Below are 23,221 nucleotides of genomic sequence, written 5' to 3' on the forward strand. Positions count from 1 at the left end.
CAGTGTAATCTGTATAATTGCGTCATATTTTATAGGTTGACTTTATCTGCAAAGTAGGCTAACTATTAACAAGGCAAACAATCAGACACATGTTGAATTGAAGAACTCGTTTATTTTCCTTTATTGAAGATTTACCAATATTTATATCTGCATGCGTGATGGATTATTAGAAAGTGAGAAGATCATGGGCATTTATTAATGGCTTGACTATTAATCACTCGCCAACAAGAGAGATTTTTCATTTATTAGTGGTTTATTATTGATCTACAAAGAATTACTAAATAATCTATTAACCATTATTAAAGCCATTAGTTAAAACTTAAAAAACCTTGAGAGGTGCCTCATGAAACCATTTACTATACAACAGTTTTTGGCAGTACATTATCACTACTAATATTGAGATAACATAACCTTTACAAAAGACAGAATAAGATAATCTGCACCATTAAATTTGTGGGGGGTGATGCAACATAGCAAGACGTATCTAAAAAGATAGGTAATAATATTTTTGTGCAGGCTGTTTGGAAGCCACCCCTGATTTTGCTCCGGATTGACAGCCACAGACCCCGCCCCTCCCTGTTGACGGACAGCAGTGGGCGGGACCAGCGCCGCCAAAGACACGGGGGCGTTTTCGTGCGGGGTTGCGGATCGGTCCGTTGCGTTGAATGCGTGATTGAGGTCCCGCTAATAATCGTCCCCCTTTTTGGGGCCGGAGTGCGCGGCGCGGAGGAGCGGTGAGAATAGGTAATCCTACATCTGCATATATTCACTGCCTGTGTGAACGGTGTCAGTGTGTGGCTGGCTTTGCATTTATATTGCCATTGTCGCTTCATCTGTCGTAGCTTTTCCGCTCGTGGAGGGTGGGATGGAGTCAGACAGATGGGGGCAATGATTAAAAAATGCTCTTGTCTAATCAAATGTGTTCAATGCTCACGAGTTGCTTATAAATCATGACACTGCAATTGGTGCGTTGCCAAAGGTAAATAAGGACTATGACAATTGGAAAAAAAAAGATTGCAAAATCTTAATTAAATCAGTGTCAGTTTTTGTCGTTATCATTGCATGTCTGTCTGACTGTTGTGAAAAAAAGCAGCCTAGTGCAACAGACCTTCCAGAACAGCAGCAGGCCTGTTCTTCCAAGTGGCCTTTCTGGATTCTTTTTTTTTTAAGATAAAAGAAGACGAGATGGGGTTTTATGAAAATGTAGGCTAAGCCGACAGGACCCCAGATTTTAAATCTGTGGCCTAAAACATCATCTCATTTTATCTGAAAATGTCATTCCTGCATGTGAGGTAGTCTATGGCTTGTCCTATGTCGTAAGATTAGATTGTTTTCTCTGAAAAATGAAAAAATGAGCAGACACAGGTGCAGGGCCAGGACTGTTATTTATTAATATATTAAGCAGTGCAATGACAATAACAGCATGGCCTTGGACTCTCACACAGACACGCACACGCACACACACACACACACACGTTACACACTGAGATTAAAAAAGAGATATTTCACAAGCATTTGCCAGTCTTCATATGACTTGTGTAAAGGAATCTGTTGCTACTGGGTCCAGCTATGTTTAAAATAGATTTAAGTGCTTTTCATGGCTGGGGCTCTTAACTGCTGCCACAGTGAAAACCTGAGGACTTTACTTATTGATAAAGACTTTCTGCAGGATCTCATACCTAAAAAGCTCTTGTGCATGGAGTATGTCTGTGTGTTTTGTTCTGCTCGTGTAGACTTATGCTTGCATGTCTACAAGTCTGTGTGTGTGAGTCTGTGTGTGTGTGTCTTTGATGAGGTGATGTCACAGCTTTGTTATAGGAACAGAGAAGCCTTGTGTCCTAATGATTAATTCATGTCCAGCTGCGGGATAGAGACAGAAGCAGCCAGTCACACACAGACAGGAGCGTGTACTTAAAGGAGGCTGAAATAAGTACACCGGTCCGGTAGCCAAGGAGACAGGAGAGACAGGTTGCCACAGAAATGGGTAGCAACAGAGATGAGATGAAAAAAGCAGCAAAAAAGGAAGCAAGGGGGCTCTCATCATTGTCTTCGCTGTCTGACAAGCGTTCAGGCTGTACCAGGGAGGAGCAGAGCATCCTGCTGAGAGAACTGCATCTGTTGTTTGGCTCCTCTGCATCCTTCTCCGGCTACACTCTGAATGTCAAGCCCCACTGAACAGAACAGGCTCCAGGTCGTCATGGAGACAGGAGCAGACCCTCGCTGGAACAGAGGCAGGTAGTCACTTTGGCTTGGCTGGCCTGCTGTGTGCTGAGGCACGCCCTCTGCTGTTCGCTGATAGCATTAGGCCCACAGGGGCTCGTGCTAATAGAGGGGCTGAAGGTCTGAATGGCTTTGGATGTGAAACACTGTGGAAATGATCAGCGTATACAGAGTGCATTAGCTCTAGGCACTCACTCTGCTCGGTGGAGTGCTATATTTCAAGACTTTGCTTTAGGCATGTTCTCTTTCTTTTGCAGAGGAGTACATCTACTGTACTTGGCCTGAACCAAAAATATCATGTACACTGAGGGGAATTTTTAAATAATTCCTACTATTTTCTTGCCTTTTTGTTTTCTTCTCTTTTGTGGACTTTACTTCCTTTCTGTTCCCTCCCATCCTCTCTCCTGTTTTATTTTCTTGTTTTATGCCTCTTTCAGATTTTCACATCCCATTAATTCCCTTCACCCCTCTTCCTATCTCTTTCACTTCTTCCTCGCTCTGTCTCTCTTCCTTTCTTCCTCTTTCTGGCACTATTTTTCCTCTCTGTTGCTTTCCCAATCCCACTTCCGCTGATCTGTGTCCTCTTGCTGCCTCAATCCCAGATAATTCCCTCTCTGTGGAATTGGAAGATTTCAGCAGGCGAGAGCAAAAGAGAGATTATACTGCCAGATTACTGGACAGGAGCAGCAATACATAATCTCAGCACACTCACCGAGATAGAAACACAGACACACACACAGCACCACTTTCAATCTCATGCAGACATTGTATGCCCACGTGCACAAAGCATTTGCCACATGAATAAATGCACGAGTACATAATCAGACACTTGTTGTTTTTCTGAAACAGCTGTTTAACCCTCTTGCTTTGCCCTCTGACCTGCAGGGAGATGTGCCATCAGCCACTGGGGGGCATCTGTCCTCCCTTTAACTTGTATATCCTCTGAAGCATATGGGATAGGAGTGTGTGTGCCCCTTCCCGACACTGCAGCCTAACTGGAGTCATTTGTGCCAAAGCTGAGTTGTGTCGAAGGAGCAGAGATGGGCAGCCCAGGCTGTGAGGTGGGTCTAGCTGGGCCAGCGGAGCCAGCACTGGAGGCTCTGTGCCCCGAATGTGGCCAAATCCACCGCAACTGGGAGAACCACCTTTACAACTACCGTCTGGAAGTGGACGACGACCTGGTGTGCCACATCTGCCTGCAGCCGCTGGTGCAGCCACTCGATACGCCATGCGGACACACTTTCTGCGCCCGCTGCCTGCGTAGCTTCCTCCAGGAGAGGGACTTCTGCCCTCTGGACAGGACAAAACTACAGCTCCAGGCGTGCCGCAGATCCAGCATACTGGTGCACAAGCTGCTGGACAAGCTGTCTGTGTCGTGCCCTTTGACCCCAGTCTGCTCCTTCAGCATGCCCCGATGTGACTTGGAAGCACACCTCAAACACAGGTAATAAAGCTTACATACAGACATAATAGATGGCTACTTCCATGAGAGTGTGAACTGTGGGCAAACATACCTACACATATTCACAGATCAAACACTATGCATACATTACAGGCAGGCTTTCCTAAGCTTTATACAGGTAATGCAGCTTTATTGTATTTATGTTGAGTCCAGCAGATGATTAGCAAAGACACCAGCTAGATATTTACAAGTATGTTATTCATTAAAGTAATTTTTTAAATCAAAAACGCCATAAATCTGCTGTTTAAATATTTGCTGGTTTGCTTTGTCTTCTATGGTTGTAAACATAATACTTTTGGGTTCTGAACAGTTGTTCAGATGAAACAAGCAATTTGAAGTTATCACTTTGGGGTCTGGGAAAATGTAACAGCTATTTTTCTTTTATAGACATTTTATAGACCAAACCATTCATCCATTAATAGATGTAATCAACAGATTAATCGATGATAAAAATAACTGTTAGTTGCCACTCTAGTTACCTTGTATAACTTTAAAACCCATACCAACCATCCCTTATGATTGGCTTGTTTCTGACAGGAACATTTGGAGATATCATTAATCTTAGTCCAGATCAGTTAGACTTTCCTGCCATCCTTAACCTTAAAGGTTTCCCGCCATCCACACGCATTGGCTTTTGGCCCATTTGGACCAGGTGCTGTGAGACCCTGAAGGGATTATTGGGCTGTAGGTCATGTGATGGGGGATTAGTGGTTCCCTACCACAGTCATGGGTTGGCTGACCAGGAGCTCCATGTTCTCATTCTGCAATCATGCTGAGCAACTTCAACAGCAGAGACCTTTTCAACCATTTCTTCTGTGAGACAGCCAAGGGCAACCCTGGGCTGTGGTGAGTCGAACACGGTGGGATGTGAGGTCAGCGTGATTTGGGATGACAAAATTACATTTTCAATTCATGGTTTGTCCTCCCTTTGTTTGCCTCTCAATTTATTCTTTCTTGCTTTCTCTTTCTTGCTTTTTTTTGCCCTGTCTTGTACAGGAACAGAAGACTGTGTGTGTGTGTGTGTGTGTGTGTGTGTGTGTGTGTGTGTGTGTGTGTGTGTGTGTGTGTGTGGTCGTATGCGCGCATGTGTGTATTTATCTATGCATGAGCATTGCCACAGGTAAAACCAAAAAAGGATGTTGTTGCTAGATGTTCCATGAATGGAGGTAGTGAAGTTCAGGAGAATATCTAAATAAATTTAGCAGTTGGTGAATTCACTAAACATATAGATATTTTACTTTTCTTGATTGACATATTTTGGTCTAAACATGCTTTAAATGTGTTAAACATAGTTAAAGTTGAAGGGAACCAGATTATGATCAGTGAAATTGATTTAAGAGCAGACATCTATATGATTGAATTTCTTAAGATTGTGTCTGTTACTAGGGAACCATCCACTGGTGTTTTGACATAACTTATTGACTGGTTATCTGATGACTACTAACACCTCAGTTACGTCAAGGAGATTTTCCTTAACAAGCTCACACTAACAAGCTATTGCTAACAAGCTGTTAAAAGCTTTTCTGAATCATTTGTTTTTACAGGGGGCCCCAGCCATAGACTGACGATTTTGTTTCTTTAAATGAGACCATGCAACTTTTGCTGGTGAAAGCCACTGTAGCCACAAGTGACATTTACAGGATAATGGTGAATGGTAAAATTTAGTGTAACAGTAGCACAAGTAGAGAGGATTCATAAATTCAGCAAACGGACCTGGTTACACGGCAGTATCAGTCTAAAGTTAGCCGACATTAGCTAACATTAGCCACCAGCTAGTGGTCATACCAGACCAAGTGAGGCTGTAGTAGCGAAACCCCCCATTTTATTAAAGTAAGTAACCGTTTTAATGCTTATAAATTCAACTTTTCATGAGAGCAAAGTCTGTTCATCATCTTTCAAAAGTTACATAGTTGCTCTTTAAGTGTGTCCATGTCTGAAAATTGTTCAAAAACAAGAAAATACAGAAAGTTCCTCAACTCTTTGGTAGCCTTTCTTTTATCTAAAACTAAAGCCAGTATTTAAGGTTCAGTATTTCATAGCTGCAGTCCATTTAAACTTTATTGCCAACACTCTCCTTGTCCAAGTCTTTTAATCCATCACATGAGCAGATGGGTACATCTCAGCAAAGTTTGCACACATCACATCGTGTCGGGAAGACAAGGAAAGATGGTTTAAGACAGCTCAAACGAGGTCACTGTGAGGACTAACGTGACATTCTTTAGTAAAGATTAAACCTCAGTCCCACGTGGGCTCGCCGTTCCCCTGCCCTGCAGACTTAGATCTAAGATAGTAACAGGAGTTTGCTGCTGCTGTGTGACTTTGTCAGTCAACATTGTTTATCGTGAAGATTAGAGACAGGGCACTGGACATTAGATTAAAAGAGGAGAGTGCCAAGCCAAGGTGGTCAGGTTGGCATGGTTGATCTTATTACTGATGGTGGGTATGTGTATGTGCGAGGTACTTTCACTTTTCCTGAACCAAAGTACTTGAATTAAAGCCTCTATATGAGCTTAACCTATTGAAGTGTTAAGTTGGTTTTTTTTTAAACCCTTTTTCTCTCAAGGTTCTTATGCTCTTGATAGAAAAGGCCATGTGTCAAAGATACATGTGAAAGAGAATTCATTAAGAAAAGAAACTTACACTGAGAGAAAACTTACAATAGGCCACATACCCATACAACACTCGTTGGTGAGTGTTTTTTGTTTTGAATATTGAAAGGGCAAATAATCTGTTTTCTTTGATCCGGTTTTTCTTGGGAGATAGAAAAGGAAGAACAGAAGCTTTGAAATAATTCAACCAGCTCATAGCTGCCGCTTACAGCAAATATTTCAGAGTCAATTAAGGGTGAGACCACACTGATCCTTTGTGTTTATTTTTAATTGTTCTTCAGTTAAGCGTATCTATTTGTGGGAAAGGATAGATGCGACGTCCTCCATCAGATGTTTGTTTGGTTTGATGGAAAGAACACCTTGGAGAGGCTTAACTGTTTGGAACCGACTTATATGTCATTATCTAATAATTTGAGTCATTTACGAAGGAAAAATGCTTAATATTTCCTTCGGTTCTTCTCAAATGTGATTACTTGTTGGGTTTTTCTGTTTTGTATCATGGTTAAAACTGAATATCTTTTGGTTTTGACCTATTGGTTGGTCTGAACGTTAAACTCAAAAGCCACTATGGACTTTGGGAGGTTTTGATGGATGTGTTTCGCTGTTCTCTTTTTTTCAATTTTTAATTCAGTTATAGGAAAAAAAAGATAGATTTATTGTTTCAGAGAAAATTTTGTTTCCACAGACAATAAAATACGCACAATCTACACATGGTCACATATGCACATAAACATTCATGCCGTTACAAATATTCACTCGTATACTTTTATAATCTTTAGTGTTGCCCACATCAAAAGAATCTAAAAAAAACAAGTCATGCAGAAATGTTCTCTTTTACTTTCTCTCTAATCAGTGAGGGATCAGTTAGCCTGAACCATAATTTAGCTGGGACCTCTCCTACAAAAATTACTTTTTCACTTTACCCACTGAATCCATCCCAGCAACTCGTGACCCGGCATTCTGACCTCCTTTAAGGAGGGGACAAACAAAAAGAGAAATTCCCTAATGGGATCAATTACGTCACATTAAGTTAACTGATGCTGAACCTGGTTTTCTTTACACATCAGATGGACTAACAAACTGACGCCTGTTGCTTGGTGAAAGGTGTCCCGGGACGCGGTGTCAGCAGACCAGCGTGGACGGTCCGAGATGCGATAGTGGGGATGAACGAGCGATGGTTACCAGCCCTCCCAGGTCGCCCCGCTCCCCACAGACAGACCTGAGGGACCGCACGCCCTCTCCACCCTCTGGACCTAATAACGCCTGCAGCAATGGGCCCATGTGGACAGACGACGCCGGCCTTGACAACCCTGCCTTTGAAGAGAGCACAGAGGAAGACAGTGAGTCGATCCACTGTTTTTTTCTATATTAAGAGATTTATATTGTAAGTGAAGTCAATAAAGTTTAGATTGATAAAACACAACATTAATAGCAAACATCTCTTAATCTCTACCTGTCTTCAGGTGTGGTAGGGTTGGAGTGTGTGGTCCCCAGGGTGAAGCGGCCCCTCAGTAATCCCTGCATCCACCTCCTTCGCTCTGTCAGCTCCACCTCTTCTGGTTGGGACTGCCCCGAGTCCCCGCCTCTCTCTGCTGAAGAGGGTATGACATCACTTCCTCTATTTTACTGAACATCTTCTCAAAGGCTGAGTGCTAGATTTTATATATGAAATATTGAAGCTTATCTTCCTTGTGAGTGTAAGAGCTATAATCTTACACAACAGGATAATGCCATTCAGCGAACATTATGATAAAGATGTGGAAATGCAGCTGTGTAATATGATTTGTGTGTCCATTAGGCTGTGTGAAGTTGCCCTCGCTTCCTGAAGGAGAGATAACTGCCATAGAGGTCCATCGGGCCAACCCGTATGTTGAGCTGGGCATCAGCATCGTTGGGGGAAACGAGACGCCTCTCATCAACATCGTGATTCAGGAAGTGTACAGAGATGGTGTCATTGCACGAGATGGGAGGCTGCTGGCCGGGGATCAGATACTACAGGTGAGACACTTTTGACATCATTTTCAATTTTGGTTTTTCAGTGTTTTCAGGGAGGAATTGTTAAATAAGTGCATAATTTCACCAAACACCATCCCCCATTTTCATACAAAATATTTTTTAGCCACTTCAGAGCTTCACGTAAACAATTACTGATTGTTTTCACTAAAGAGTCTTGTTGATAGTAGTTGTTGAGGCAGGCAATAGTATCAATACATGGGATATGGTGTACTGGTATATTATAATAGTCACCTACTACCTTTGTAAAGAGCAGGGTTCAAGGATTATCATCAAAATTCATCTGAATCATTTCTTGATAGTTTTTATGTCCTGTACCTTGCAAAATATCTTGTCCACTTTCTCCTATATCAACCAACTTTGTATTATTGTGATACCTATTTAGAGCTGCTCTAATCAGTATTTTTATATTAACAATGGATCAAACATCTATGTGTATTATGAAAGGTATCAGGCATAGTGACATATCCAAAGAGAATTATCACCCAATTTTGCAGTTCCCCTCATCTCTACAGAGCATTTTAGTGTCTTTTAGCCCATTGTTTTGGTTTTAAGGCCCACAGCTTTATGGTTTCCACTGCTCTCGTCAGCCTTGTTTCCAGCAGCAGTAGGCAGCTGTTTTTAAAGAAAAAGGACAGTGAATATTGGACTTACACTTGTCAGATGGCCAGACACATGATTCATAATAATTTTTGCTCTCTGTCTGCTAGATGTGTAAATAGGCCACTCTTTGCATACACATTCGCCATAGCATCATTATAAGGTGATAATAGGTCAGTTTAGTGTTTAGTGTTGTATAATCCAGGTTTAATTTCGCTAAATTTCCGTTAACGCCTCTCTCCCAAGGTCAACAATGTGGACATCAGTAATGTACCCCACAGTTTTGCCCATTCAACACTGGCACGTCCCTGCACCACCCTGCAGCTGACTGTGCTCAGGGAGCGTCGCTGTGCCTCCCGGGCACCTCCCTCCTCTTCCTCCTCCACTCCAGCTGTGCCCCATGCACCCTGCTCCACTCCAGAGGGCACCCCGTCCAGCCCTGCCACACTGAGAATTACCTTACACAAACGGGACTCAACAGAGCAGCTCGGCATCAAGCTGGTACGGAGAACGGATGAGTCAGGAGTGTTTGTCTTGGACCTGTTGGATGGAGGCCTGGCAGCAAAGGATGGTAGACTGCGGAGTAATGACCGCGTTATGGCAGTCAACGAACAGGACCTACGCCACGGTACTCCGGAGCAGGCTGCACAGATTATACAGGTTCATTTATGCCAGATTTCTTTTGAAAATATTGAAATTTGAGTGAGGAAATAAGCAAAAGAAATTACTTCAGATTTCATTCTAAAGCACTGACTGATGACTATGACTCTCTAGGCCAGTGGAGAGCGAGTCCACCTGCTTATTGGCCGACCCAGCAAACCAACTCCACCCCCACCGCCAAAATCAAGCTCTACCAGAGACCTCTACTGCCTTGATCACTTCCTGCCTAACCACAGCTCTACCCCAAGTCCTGTGCCCATACACCTGTCCCGCACCAGCACCCACAGAGTGAGGAGAGGATTTATATATGTGTGTGTGTTAGTCTTTTTGTAGCAATGGGTTGGATTTATTGGACTGTTTTAACATTTCCAGTATGTGTTTACAGCTTCATTGAGCAAGTACATCTATTTTAAGATTCACATATGCATTATAGGAATGAAGTTAATGATGATGATGCCTTGGTTTTTTTTTTAAAAAAAACATCTGTTTACATATTTGTGTTTATTTGAATTAACGTGAAAATTTGAATGTGAAAATTAGATTAAAAAAATACAACAATACAAATGCATATACATACCATATATATCCATATAATACCATTTGTATTGCAAACAACATTTAGTGTTATTTCCATATTTTTCTCTTTATTTTCTATTAGTGGAGGCATTTTCCAAGCCTTTTTTAACACCAGGAAAAGCAAAACATTTTGGATAGTTAAAGTTAAAATCTGGGTGAAAATTTGTTTAAACTGATGTTTCTTCTGAAAAATCCTGGTATTTTGTGCTAAAAATCAGTATATCGTGAAATTGTTGAGCCTAAAGTGTCATGCTCATGGAGTAACTAGACTCGAGGATGTTTAGCTGCAAATGGGCACATTTTCTCTTGCATTAAGGCTCAGCTTGTGTTCATGTGTGTGTTACCTCTCTGTGATTAAATTCCCAGGACCTTTCTCAGTGTGTGACCTGTAAGGAAAAACACATCACCGTGAAGAAGGAACCCCATGAGTCTCTGGGCATGACTGTTGCAGGAGGGAGGGGCAGTAAGAGTGGGGAGCTGCCAATCTTTGTGACCAGCGTTCAGCCACATGGCTGCTTGTCGAGGGATGGACGAATCAAACGAGGTGAGCAGTTCAGCAAAATCAAATATGTATTATTTGCATCAGAAACTACTTGCATGTTGCTTAAGCGAAAACCACATTACTTCATATACAATTCATCAATAGAAGGAGTGTCTCCTTACTCCTTCAGGTGATGTTCTGCTGAGTATCAATGGGCAGGACTTAACATACCTGAGCCACAGTGAGGCCGTGGGCACCTTGAAGGCCAGTGCTGCCTCGCCCTCAGTCCAGCTACGAGTGCTGGAGGTCAGCATGGTAGAAGAACATGACCATGACGAGCTGCTGCCTCACACTCATGACAGTGACTTTGATGCCAACTGGTCCCCCTCATGGGTCATGTGGCTGGGCCTGCCCAGGTAAACATACAGAGGAGAAGAAGAACCACATTGGCAAATTACCATAATTCCACATATAAATGTACTATAATTATGATGTACTGCTTAGATGCAGAGCTATGACCCAATGTCTGAATACCTCTGCAGACCCCTACGGAATGAATGTGTTGTTATGCACAGTTGCTGCCTTTTTCTTCTTAAGACTGAACTATATGAACTAAAACATATATCATGATAAATTGTCATATTGTCACATTTTATTATGTAATATTTGTTTGTAATAATTAATTTTAGGTCAAAATTGTGGGCTTTTTGACTGGACGTTGGGCTAATTGGTTGGTTGAACATCCGGTTTGATGTCATTGGTTGTTGCAGCTATTCTAACCTCATTTGTCAAGGATTGTGACCACTAGTTCAAAATTGCCATATGGGTAAACTGAGGTCAGTTGGAGGTTTCTAATGTCAGTAATTCACATTGTCCAGCCCTACTTTTTCTCCATCTTTTCCTCTTCACTTGCCTTTTCTACTACTGCTCTTCTCTTGCTCCTTCTGACTAACTGTATTCCTCAAACGATCCCTGAAAAGTAGAGAAATAATGCAAAAATTGTAAATTTGACTGATAGGAGGTTAATTTATTTAACGGTTTAAAAAATATTGAGTTCAACTGGCAAAAATACTTGGTTCTAGAAATTTCTTGAAAGATGTTTGAAAACAGATGAAGTGATACCGCTGGATATTTTCTACCAATTTTTATACATTTTTAAGATTCATAATAGACATTTTTTAGTAGAATTTTTTTAGTAGACTTTTTTCTCTCATCTTTCCACAGTAGAGGATAAAGTCATTCCCTGCATCCATCTTTCTGTCCAGCCCTCCCTTACTATGCTCTGTTGTCTTTCCTTGCAGCTACCTGCATAGTAATCATGAGATTATGCTGCGGAGGAGCCATCCTGGCAGTTGGGGCTTCAGCATTGTTGGGGGATACGAGGAGAGCCATGGCAACCAGGCGTTTTTTATCAAGACCATCGTCCTTGGCACACCTGCGTACTACGACGGTCGCCTCAAGTGAGCGATCAGTTGTTCTTCACATGACTGATTGTGGCTTATGTTAGCAGTGATATTGTGGGGAATTACTAGGCTGATAAACTGTGGTCACCAGTTGGTGATTGACAAGAATGATGCAATGACAGGTGACTCCTTCAGAGTTGAGTACAAAAAAAAAAGTTTCTTTTAATGTTTATAACTATTCATTTTAGAGGTATATGATCATTTAATGTAGTGAATTTTCCATAGGCCTATAATAAGAAACAGCTGCATGATTATCATTAAAATTCAAGATAGAAGACCTATTTGCTTGAGCATTTTGACACTTCAAGAAAAATTTATTTAAGGTCTTGCAATTGTGTAGCAGTCATGTCAGTCCATGGGCAAAAATATGTACAGAATATACTGTACTGTTTTTCTCTCTTCAATTTTATACCAAACGCCATATGCATGTCCTTTTTGCTGTGTCATCACCATTTTATCTATTGTCATTATGCAACCATCTACCAACATATCAAAGTTCATTCTGTTTGACCCCATCTTTATACACATATTATATGAATATAAGTGAGAAAAACTGACATCTATTGTTGTTCAAAAGTAGAGGTGGGACATTTAGTAAATGGGCACCTCTGCTCTCTGCGGCATTCAGTAATTAATCTGCCAGTTTCAGAAAATTCTCCCAAAGATAGCATTTATGTTGAATTTAATTTCCCACAACTGAACTGGGGTTAAACCCTATCAGGACTTTCTATTTTCTACCCCACGGCTTCCTTTCTCTCTACCTTCTCTGTCATTCTCTACTCAAAGAATTAAAGGATAAGACTGGTGATATTCTATATTCATCTTTATGTCAACGAATCAAAAAAAAAGAAAAGAAAAAAACAAAACAAACATGTTAATCTTACTAACATGTGTTGCCTTTGTTGCTAAAACCTGATGTACAGTAACTTACTGCTCTGTGCCATAGAGCTACATTGTTGTCCTAATACAGTACTATTAAAAATAAATCTTTTACATGCGGTGATTTTTTTTCTTGATTAACCGAACAATCATTTGGTATGTAGAATGTCATAGTGAAGCATGTCCATTACTATTTCCCCGAGCCCCAGGTGATGTCTTCAGGTTACTGATTTTGTCCCATTAACTGTCCAAACTCAAATATATTCAGTTTCTAAGACTAAGGAAAGCAGTAAATATTTGCATTTGAGATGCTGGAACTAATAAATTTTGTTATTTCTGCTTAAAAAATTACCTAAACAATGTCAAAATTAAAATAAAATCAATTGACTGATCGTTTACACTCTAGTTGGTTTCTGTTCTTTTCAAGAGAATTGTTGGACAGCATCATCCTTTAACTGTATTTTCAAACTTCCTATATAAGCCACTGTCATAATGATCCAGTCATCTCAAATGAACTGTCTTTATATGATGCTCTATAATGTAGAGCTGTTTGAATGCCATATAGCTCCAGCTGTCAGGTTGTATTCATATTCCATATTGTTTTGTGTCTTGGTGTCATCCTAGGTGTGGCGATATGATCGTGGCAGTCAACGGCCTATCGACAGCAGGAATGAGCCACTCTGCTCTGGTGCCCATGCTAAAGGAGCAGCGCAGTCGGGTGGCACTTACTGTGGTCTCCTGGCCTGGCAGCCTGTTATAGCTGGGCCAGATCAAAAGCAGGTTGTGCACCACACCGAGTCCACCCAGAATGTTCTATAATTGGGAACGACATTGGCCAAAGTGAACTAGTACATGCTACTGTACATCGCTCCATACTGGGCTTAATCCAGGACCAAAAGCATTCAGAACTGTAGTAGACCCGAGCAGGACTAACCCTGTCCTGACCAGGTGGGAAATGGTCCAGATCGTGCCACGTCACTCGACAGACTGCACTCACAAACACACTGCTGTGTTCATATGGTCATGTTGTGTTCACTCCCACAAGGAGAATGGTACTGCAACTTTTAACAGGCGATCTGTGCTGTATTCACCCCACCAGGCAGTTTTAGAATCCAGGGCTGTATTCAGGTGGATGCATCGTTGTGGGTAGAGATTTAAAAAAAAAAAAAAGTAGCCCGTGATCCTCTGTCATCTAGGATAATGACCTATAATCACTTAAAAAAAAAAAAAAAAAAAACCCCATCAAGATGTTCTGCAACACCAGCGCTGTATCCAGCTGAATAAGCCTCAGGCCTTATTAGAAAACCTGACGCACACCCTGGGGTCTCAACTACCCTTAGGCCTCATCACCATGACAACCAGCTGTCCCATCAGCTGGAGTTTTATACATGTGTGAATGTGTGTTCTGTTTGTTTAATAAACATTTCCTTCTAAGAATTAATTGCTCTCCAGCATGCTTTTCCACTAGTGCAAAGGCAGTTTCACATGGTTTATATGAGCAATTGGCAGTTTATTAGTAACTGTACACCAAGTCGAACTTAGAAACAGGCATAGAAAGAGTGCTAGTATAGTGCTGTATTAATGGAGGCTTTATTTTTTCATAAAGAAAGCAACAGAAATATTACGTGATTTGTTTCACGATTAACCAACACATTGAAGTAGATATTTATATAATGCAGCCTCAAGATTTGTTATCCTCTAAAGTTGTACTGCGCAGCTTAGCGGCAAGCTTGTTGGTGTCTGCTTGATTGGCTGCAGCCGCCAGTCTGGCCTGCTGTGCCATACGCCAGGGCTGATTTTTTCTAGGATGCAGTTTCTGAAAAGGGGAAAATTAAATAAGATTTTAAAAAGATAAATAAATAAAATAAAATAAAAATAGATGACAAGGATACATTACCTTCAGCTTTTTCTTTGCTGGGTCATGCACCACTCCATGTCGCCACAGGCTTTCCTAATTAATGAGACCAGTTACCAACTATAGTGTATCATCAATTTAATGGATCAAGTCACCCAAAATCTCAAAGACATCTTATAGTGGTGTCTAGTTGTGTGTAAGACAACCAACTATAATGACTGTTACTGGAACCGAGTTTGTGCAGCTCTTTTAAAAAAAAAAAAAAAAACCCACACACACACACACACACACACACACACACCCCACTAACTCCGGATAATCTGGACCTCACTGTGCACAGATTCCACTGGTAACCATTTCCTCCATAGGAAATAGCTCCGGATAAAGACTGGAGTAACTGGGGTGTGTTGCTGCAAAGAAATGCTACTATTAGTTTTTTGAAATGTAATTCCAAATTCCATTCACCTCTTGTTGCACTGGGGGTGCAACAGTGTCAATATGCATATTTCAAAAACCTTTAACAAGTAAAAACCAAACTATCAGCATGGCTGGATACCACTATTTCGTAGTAGAAAGTACTTCAAGTATGATTTAGGTGAATTGAACCATTTTAAAAATCATTAAATTGAAGTGCAGATTTACCTTCATGGCAAAGCTCTTCCCACAGCCTGCGTAGGCACAGCTAAAAGGCCTCTTGCCCTCATGGTCTCCTAATACATGACTCTCCAAGTTGAAGCGACGAGTGAACTTTTTGTCACAATCTTCTCTGGGGCACGACAGCATCCTCTTCTCCCCAGAGTGGGCACGCAGCTCATGCTGGCGCAAGAACCAGGCGTTATTAAACTGCTTTTGGCATTCTCCACATGGCACCTTGACTGAGAACACAAGTCATTAAAATAAATTTGCTATTTGAGGCAACAGCTCATGACTAAACAAGGTATGCAATGCAACAAAACAGATGTTAATACTTCCCAGTATTACATTCGTACCTTTATGTTCTTTTCTGTGCTTCAAATATTCTGTCCATGTCTTTCCCTCGAAAGGACATGCTTCAGCCTCACAAGGGTAACCTGTAGTAGCAGACAATTTTATTTTTTATAGTTTTATTAAAAAAAAAAAAAAAAAAAAGACATGCTGGTTACCAACTAACCTTCATGCACTCTCTCATGGTGCTTCAGTTTTCCACAGGAGGGAAATTCTTTTGTACAGCCACTAAAAGTACAACTATATCAAAAAGATACATAAAGTCGAGATTGTAGATTGCCAAAGACATAAGTCCCAGTTATTCTTGCATCAGATTTCCTGCCACTTACTGAAAAGGCAGAAGCTGTTGGTGCTCACACTTGTGGGTTTTAAGTTGGTTCCTCTTGTTGAATTCCTTTCCACAGCCTTGATAGTCACACTAAAGAAAAAAAAAAAAAAAAAAAAAGAGACAAGAATAAAGGCAACCCAGGGAAATCCAAACATACCTATTTAAAAAAAAACAAAAAACATTTTTGACGATTATTGTACTTGATATCGCTTCTCCTGGTGCTGGTGAACTCGTGCCATGTGGTTCTTCATGCTGGCATTTGTGACAAACACCTCAGAGCACCCATCAGCCAAACACCTGGAGACCACAACAGATAACAGTTCAGAATGATAAAAGGCAGCTTGAGAAACAACATAAAGTTTCCTAGTAATTTCAGATAGGGGGAATAGTGGCTTACTTGTGTGGTTTTTCCCCACTGTGACTGAGCTCATGTCTGGTGAGTTGATAGCGAGTGCAAAAGCTCTTGTCACAGTTCTCACAAGGGAATGGTTTCTGAGGTTAGGGAAACATTTGACATAAACACAACAACATACACTAGTCATTAATAGTCAAGCAAACATTACATTAACTGTTGAAATATGCCACTTGATCCTGATCTTCATCATGTCAACTATTTGCATTTATTCTCTTCGACTCCTAGCAGTTCAGAGCCACTTACCAATCCTGTGTGTTTGCAGAGATGAGCCTCCAGCTTCCATGACTTACTGAATGTAGCTTTACAATCAAAAAACGAGCAAACATAGCTTTTTTGACTTTGCAACCTCTCCCCCATCTTTAATAATATATGTTCAATGTGGTGTTGTGGTCACAGAAAAAACTAGTAAAGGGGCAGGACACTTACTGACCTACAGCCAACAGCTCACCTGTGCTTAATTTATCTTATTGGAATGTACCAGTTAGGGGAAGAAAGGGGGTGCCCTACCTCACTGAAACCGAAAAATATAAAACATTTTTAATACAACAAATGATCATTTTATTTTAACCATTTACACACTTACAAACCTCCTACTGCTTAATTGTCTCTTTTCAGCAATCACATACGCTCAGCTGTGAAGGATTGTAGTACAGGTGATCCAACAGATGCTAGAAAATGATTTAAGCCCCTGAGTTTAATAGTGATCCCATTAATACTCAAACATTATAAACGTCCATGACTCTTTCCCTCATGTTGATTGATTCAGGCTTTAAAGATATCACCCAGGCTCCTTGCAGTATGTGTCCCTATCTGCTGATCCGCAAGAGGCGACTGTCTGTCTCCATTAATCACGCACACACACACACACACACACACACAGAATTTACTGCTCTAATCTTAATCTTATCAACCCTCCAATATTGCTTTCTGATAGGTATGATTTATTGTTTTCAGAAATTAATCTTCAGTAAGGTCCTTCAGTAACCCACAAACCTGAAAGTAAATCAACCTTTCACAGCCTTTTAAGCGTGATGATGCAGTTTTGAAAGACAAAATGACAAACTCTTCCTCTTACAAGTGGAAAGTTAAATTCATAAGCAATAAAATACACCATTGCTCAGGTCAATACACTAAGGTGTTTTGCTGCTACAGCCTTATTTGGTCTGAATATTGGATATGGCCAGTAACTTATGGGTAATTTTAGCTAGTATTAGCAAACTGAAGTTAAATGTTGTTATGTAATGCACATTAGATAATAGTAATAGTAAATGCTCTAACGTAGTATAACAGTAGCACAAGTTGAGAAGAGCCATAAGCAAACTGACTAAGCAACTGACTCTTTTACACAGCAACATGTCTCTAAAGTTAAAAGTTAAAGCTAACCAACATTAGCCACCATAAGCTACTGGTCATAACAAACCAAGTGAGTCTAGAGCAGCAAAACTCCTGACTGCTTTCAATTGAGCAATGGTGCATTTTTTGGCTGTGAACTCAACTTTTCAATCGTAAGAGGATATTTTCTGCTATTTCTGCTTTCAAAAGCAGATAGTAGTACACAGTCTTGCTTTAAAGACTAAACAATCATTTATTGCAGCAGGAATTTAAATGTTAAAGTTTATGGGCAAGTGCTTACAGTGAGATTAGTAACCTAATAAACACTGTAACAGTAGCACAACTAGAGAAGAGTCATAAATTCAACAAAACAAACAAACTGAACATATAGTGTCCGCTATATAGCAGTATCTACTTTAAGTTTGCTAACATTAGCTAACATTAGTCACTGTGAGTCACCTCCTACTGCTTATACTAGATCAAGGAAGCCTAAGCAGCAACACCTCCTGGAGTATTGAACTGAGCAAGGGTGCGTTTGTTTGTTTATGAATTCAACTTTTCATTTGAAAGATAACATAGATTACAGTCACGCTTTAAATAAAAAGGACAAAAATTTTAAGGCAGAGACACTAACAATCCAATAGCACTATCTGCCTGTCTAAAAATGAGAGATGACCCTTTGTGCCCATATGCCATGCTCTCATGTGAAACCTTTGACTGACTTTTGTGAATAAAGCCTATTGAGATCCTGTTGGGTGTTACCTCAGTGCCCTCCCATGCTTCAAGTGAGCATGCCTGGGTCAGTTGACACCGTTATCAGCCTCCTCCTCTTCTCATCCGGTCCCCCTCACCTCCTCCTCTTCTGCTGTCAGGGCCGGGATCAATACAGCTGGCCCAATATCCACATATATGACTATGCCACCCCCGTCTCTGATAACCACAGACTCTATCACCCCACCTATCACACACAGAGATACAGCATGCCCTCTGTTTGGCCTGAGGTGGGATTTCCTTGTGCCTTTATGAAACCCTCAGGCCTATCCCAAATACACACAGATCATGTGAACACACACTGTCACACCCTTGAACGTTCACACCACAGTCACAAATATTATTGTCATGACCAACGAAGGTCTTTTTTCTTCAAGAAAGGAGAGTATGAGGGATGGTGAGGCCTTGAAGGGAGACAGTGTTTAAAGGGTTGGTTTTTCACTTTTCCCTTGTGGATTTTTTGAAAGTTCACCCCAGTACAATGGAAATGAAAGGAATTTCATGTTCTCACAGCCCAATAGTGGGAGTAACTCATTACACTTACTAAAGTACTGTACTTAAGCAGAATTTTTTTTAAATCTTTGTAGTTTTACTTAAGTATTTCCATTTTATGCTGCTTTACACCTCCAGCCCACTACATTTCAGTGGCAATTTTTGTATTTTATACTACCGTATTACATTAGCTGACCAAAGGTGGTATACAGAGGGAACATTTACATTTATCTTACAGTTAGTTACAAGTTACTTTTCAAATTAAGCTTTAGCATACAAAACCTGTGATGATCTTATAAAATACAGTAATTGTTACAGATTACACTGCTACACTAAAAAAGCTCCACCCCTGCCTGCCACAACACTGAAATACTGCTAACACATTCATGCACCAATAAATTTAATCATATAATATATATATTATAACACTCTGAAAGGGTTCATTTTTCTTAGAGTGTACTTTTACTTTTGATACTTTTGGGTACTTTTTTCTGAAAATAATTTTGTGCCTTTATTCAAGTACTGTTTTGAATGCAGAACTTTTATTCGTGATCGAGTAATATTTTTTCACATTGTAATATTTCCACTTTTAGCTATTTAAATGAGCTACTTTTTTTTTGGTCTCTATTAGAGAAATAACATAAAACACATACAAGGAGGACATATCCAATGCCTATCCATCATTTAGCTTATTAGGGAATTACATTTACAGTATGTTCAACCATCCAAACAAAAGCACAGGACTACAATCTAGGATCTGCAGTGATTCGTACATAGGAAACACAAATGCTAACTAACTACAAAGATATATGCATGCAATCATACAGAAATAATAATTAGTATTACTACAAGGTCTTTACATTGAGATTCAGAGCATCTCTTTTAGTTTAAAAAAAAATCCCACATTTCAGTGCTTTGAGCACCACTGATGAAATCCCATTAATCTCTATTGTTCTAGAAAGGAGGCAGAAATCTCAGAGACAGATGTCAAACCCTGGTCACAAGAAACCAAAAATATCTATGTGACTAGATAACACTAGATAATTTTTTTTTTTAAGTTTTTTTTGTTATTTGGATAAACATGCCCTTTAAATTAAGTGTGATCCAGGTGCAGTATGATGGTTGATAATTGTGAAATTTCATATCATGCAACATTTCCACATAGAACTCTTCTTTGCATCAGTGGAGCAAGCCTGTGTCCATATTCAATTATCTACTGTTTGTGTGTGTGTGTGTGTGTGTGTGTGTGTGTGTGGTTAATATGTAACACCCCAAGTCGATACAGCTGCTCCAAGCTGCTGGCTGAGCTGACAGACTCAATCTGTGTGTGTCAAACGTTTGTGATTAAGGAGTTCATAGTGCTCCACGGCTTTTATCCACAAACCTCGTCTTTCTGCCCTCCTCCCTCTCGCTTGCTTTCTCTCTCTCCTTCTCTGTTTACTTTTTGTTCCTTCAATCAGTAACTTCCATGAGTCAGTGCCAGAAATGACACTCCATTGTATCTGAGAACACACACAAAGGACCTACTGTAGATGCAAAGGCAGGATGAAAATAACATACAGAATATATTCTTAAAAACTGATTAGATGAGGTCAGATATAGTAGGATTTTTTCATCTTTCATGGTTAAGTTGTTAAATAGGTTTTTTACAGGACATAGCAGCAGAAATACACATCTACTGTGTTAATATATTTAAGGTGTTCGATCAGTGTTAGAAGGGTGGGAATATACAAAACTGTATAGATACAATTTCCCTTATCTAAATACTCTAAGCAAAATCCAGACCTCACCGATCAATACCAAGGTCTTTGGCTGCCAACCTGCTCATTGATTGACTGCATTTTATTTTTCTATCTGTTTTTCCTGGTTTTATCTCTTCAAGTTGTTGGAAACTTATTACTCTGCCCTGATAAGACCTGTGCCTGAATTCCCTGACCTCAGGACTTCGGGGTTATACGGGTGAAGAAAGACAACCTCCGCAGGTTGATCTCTAAAAGGTGCCACCATTGTCCATTCTAGGACTATTATACCTAATTCCATCCTCAAGTTTTCTCTTTGAAGAAAATTGAAGTGATGCACCCACATAAATGAAACATAATCCTTGGACTGATTCGCTGTTGGCCTCCTCTCTCCTGATCTCTCTCACACAGAGACACTCCATCCTGTCAGCTGCTGGCCCTATCTCTGTAAACTGGTCCTAATTCGTGCAAATATTGGGTAAAGTACTGAGGTGGGATGAGATAACCTATTTGTCACATAACCAGCCAGCCATTCAGCCTCCACTGATTAAACAGTACAGATCAAGTACTACACACACACACACACACACACACATGGTGCTGCAACACCATGGTAGGCAGTTAACACACATACACACACACGCAGGTTTGACTGATATAGCTATACATTTTATTTTTTTACTCAGAGGCCAATACAAAATAAAAAAGGCAATGATGGATTAAAAAAAAAAACAGTAATTCTGTAAATGTCACCTGTTGAATATATAGTGTGTACATATATATATATATATATATATATATATATATATATAAAAATATGCTAGTTTTACTACATAAAACTATATACTATATAAACTATATAATATAATAATACTTTGACTTGTTAAAAGTGAATGCAATCAGTGAATATAATCACCATTCCCACTGGTCAAAACCTTAGATTTGTTATACCCAGAAGCACTTTGACAGATCAAATCTTATTATGGATGTTAAAGACATTCTGACTGGTCAAAATTGTATTTTTACCTTATCAATTTTTTTTCTATTAGTATCCAATATCCTGATTTTGTTTCATTTCATTTCCCCTGCCCTGGAAAGCACTTTTTGCTCCTCACTTTAAAAGTACTATGCAATTAAAATTATCATTACTGTATTTACCTCATTATAAAATGTTAAGAATTTCAACCATTGTTAAATAGCTACTCAACCACTGATTTTAATGTGGTGTAGTCTTTATATTTACAATCCTTTAGTAAAGATGTGATAAAATTGCAAAAAAGTATCTTCTTTACTTAAGTGAATGTACTTGGTTAATGGAAACTTGAATTACTAATACCCTTGTCTAGAGGTGAGTAGGGGAAATCAAGATCATGACCATGAAAAATGATCATGGTGATTAAGTTCCAGAGTTTAAGGGAACTGCTGAATCATGGCCTGTCTTAATGCTTAAAACCCAAAAATATAACTAAAATTTTGACTACATAGATAATAACATCTTTGGTTACTCAACTTAAGAGTACCTGTGAGTATCACAAATTACAACAATAAAATTAAGTACAATGATGCATATCAACCCTATTTATTAAATTAATAGCCATGTTTAATGGTCTTAAAGCAGAGAAAACCTGATGCATGTTCTACACTCAAGAAATATCCTGGTGCACACTGCCACCTACTGCACTAGCACAGCAGAAACTTTTGGCATCCACTGCGAGAATAGGACTAAATAGTATTTCTTTTAATTTTATAACTGCCCAACTGGGCTTGAGGTGCACACAACCACTGATCCAACATTCCACCAATGGTCTCCAGTCCTTATGTACGTCTACCCTTGAGATCCAGTTTCCTTTAATTTCCCCTTTAAGTACTTTTAAGGTTGATTTAAAAAAAAAAAAAAAAAAAAAAAATTAAACACTAGGTGAAATACTCAAACCCAAGACTCCATGTTTTTATGACTGCAGCATTCACTACAATTAAAAGATTCTAGGTGTCATATGAGTTGCTGGCTGCACAGCACGAGTGTGTAACTACGTTCCCATTGGCAGGACCCTGGGGTTGAAAAGGTTTAATTACAAGTTGCCTGTCTGTCTTAAACAGCTTGACTGGGTGATTTCAAATGCCTTGCATAACCTCATGCGTTTGCAGTTTTTGTATGTCTTGGCCCATACTCAGACTGTAGTTGGGCAAAGCTATTCTGGAGTCTACATATCAATTTCTGTACAAAAAATAGCTTAATACAAAATGTATGTACTTTTTAAAAATGTATTATTGTTCGTTATAGTGCAAGCTTTGAGTTTGTTCTTGTTCTCTCTTCCAGTCAGTTTAAGAGGAAAAAAAAATAC

At 39.9% G+C, this 23,221-nt stretch overlaps 2 protein-coding genes across 5 annotated transcripts; one reads left to right on the plus strand and one right to left on the minus strand.

Annotated features, from left to right (window-relative positions):
* Positions 1 to 642: 642 nt before the first annotated feature.
* Positions 643 to 14,133, plus strand: lnx2a (ligand of numb-protein X 2a). 3 transcript variants are annotated; one of them, XM_040127382.1, is made up of 12 exons: positions 643 to 744; positions 1,861 to 2,235; positions 3,106 to 3,664; positions 7,396 to 7,631; positions 7,755 to 7,892; positions 8,090 to 8,289; positions 9,151 to 9,564; positions 9,679 to 9,852; positions 10,507 to 10,684; positions 10,812 to 11,037; positions 11,923 to 12,081; positions 13,588 to 14,133. In XM_040127382.1, exons 3-12 carry the CDS (start codon positions 3,261 to 3,263, stop codon positions 13,721 to 13,723), a joined length of 2,265 nt encoding a protein of 754 aa, XP_039983316.1. In that variant the 5' UTR covers positions 643 to 744; positions 1,861 to 2,235; positions 3,106 to 3,260; the 3' UTR covers positions 13,724 to 14,133. The 3 variants fall into 3 exon arrangements, with proteins under 3 accessions (XP_039983316.1, XP_039983315.1, XP_039983318.1); XM_040127384.1 differs by having other exon boundaries at positions 663 to 744; positions 2,072 to 2,235; XM_040127381.1 differs by lacking the exon at positions 1,861 to 2,235 and having other exon boundaries at positions 655 to 744.
* Positions 14,134 to 14,534: 401 nt separating this feature from the next.
* On the minus strand, positions 14,535 to 17,002 carry gtf3ab (general transcription factor IIIA, b). 2 transcript variants are annotated; one of them, XM_040127385.1, is made up of 9 exons: positions 16,789 to 17,002; positions 16,528 to 16,622; positions 16,331 to 16,427; positions 16,132 to 16,220; positions 15,969 to 16,042; positions 15,808 to 15,888; positions 15,461 to 15,693; positions 14,861 to 14,914; positions 14,535 to 14,779 (listed from the first exon to the last, which is right to left on the minus strand). In XM_040127385.1, the coding sequence occupies exons 1-9, from the start codon at positions 16,900 to 16,902 to the stop codon at positions 14,645 to 14,647; spliced, it is 972 nt and encodes a 323-aa protein (XP_039983319.1). In that variant the 5' UTR covers positions 16,903 to 17,002; the 3' UTR covers positions 14,535 to 14,644. The 2 variants fall into 2 exon arrangements, with proteins under 2 accessions (XP_039983319.1, XP_039983320.1); XM_040127386.1 differs by lacking the exons at positions 14,535 to 14,779; positions 14,861 to 14,914 and adding an exon at positions 15,092 to 15,228.
* Positions 17,003 to 23,221: the final 6,219 nt, after the last annotated feature.

The sequence above is a fragment of the Xiphias gladius genome, chromosome 5 (assembly GCF_016859285.1).
Source record: "Xiphias gladius isolate SHS-SW01 ecotype Sanya breed wild chromosome 5, ASM1685928v1, whole genome shotgun sequence".
In the NCBI taxonomy this organism is placed as follows: domain Eukaryota; kingdom Metazoa; phylum Chordata; class Actinopteri; order Istiophoriformes; family Xiphiidae; genus Xiphias; species Xiphias gladius.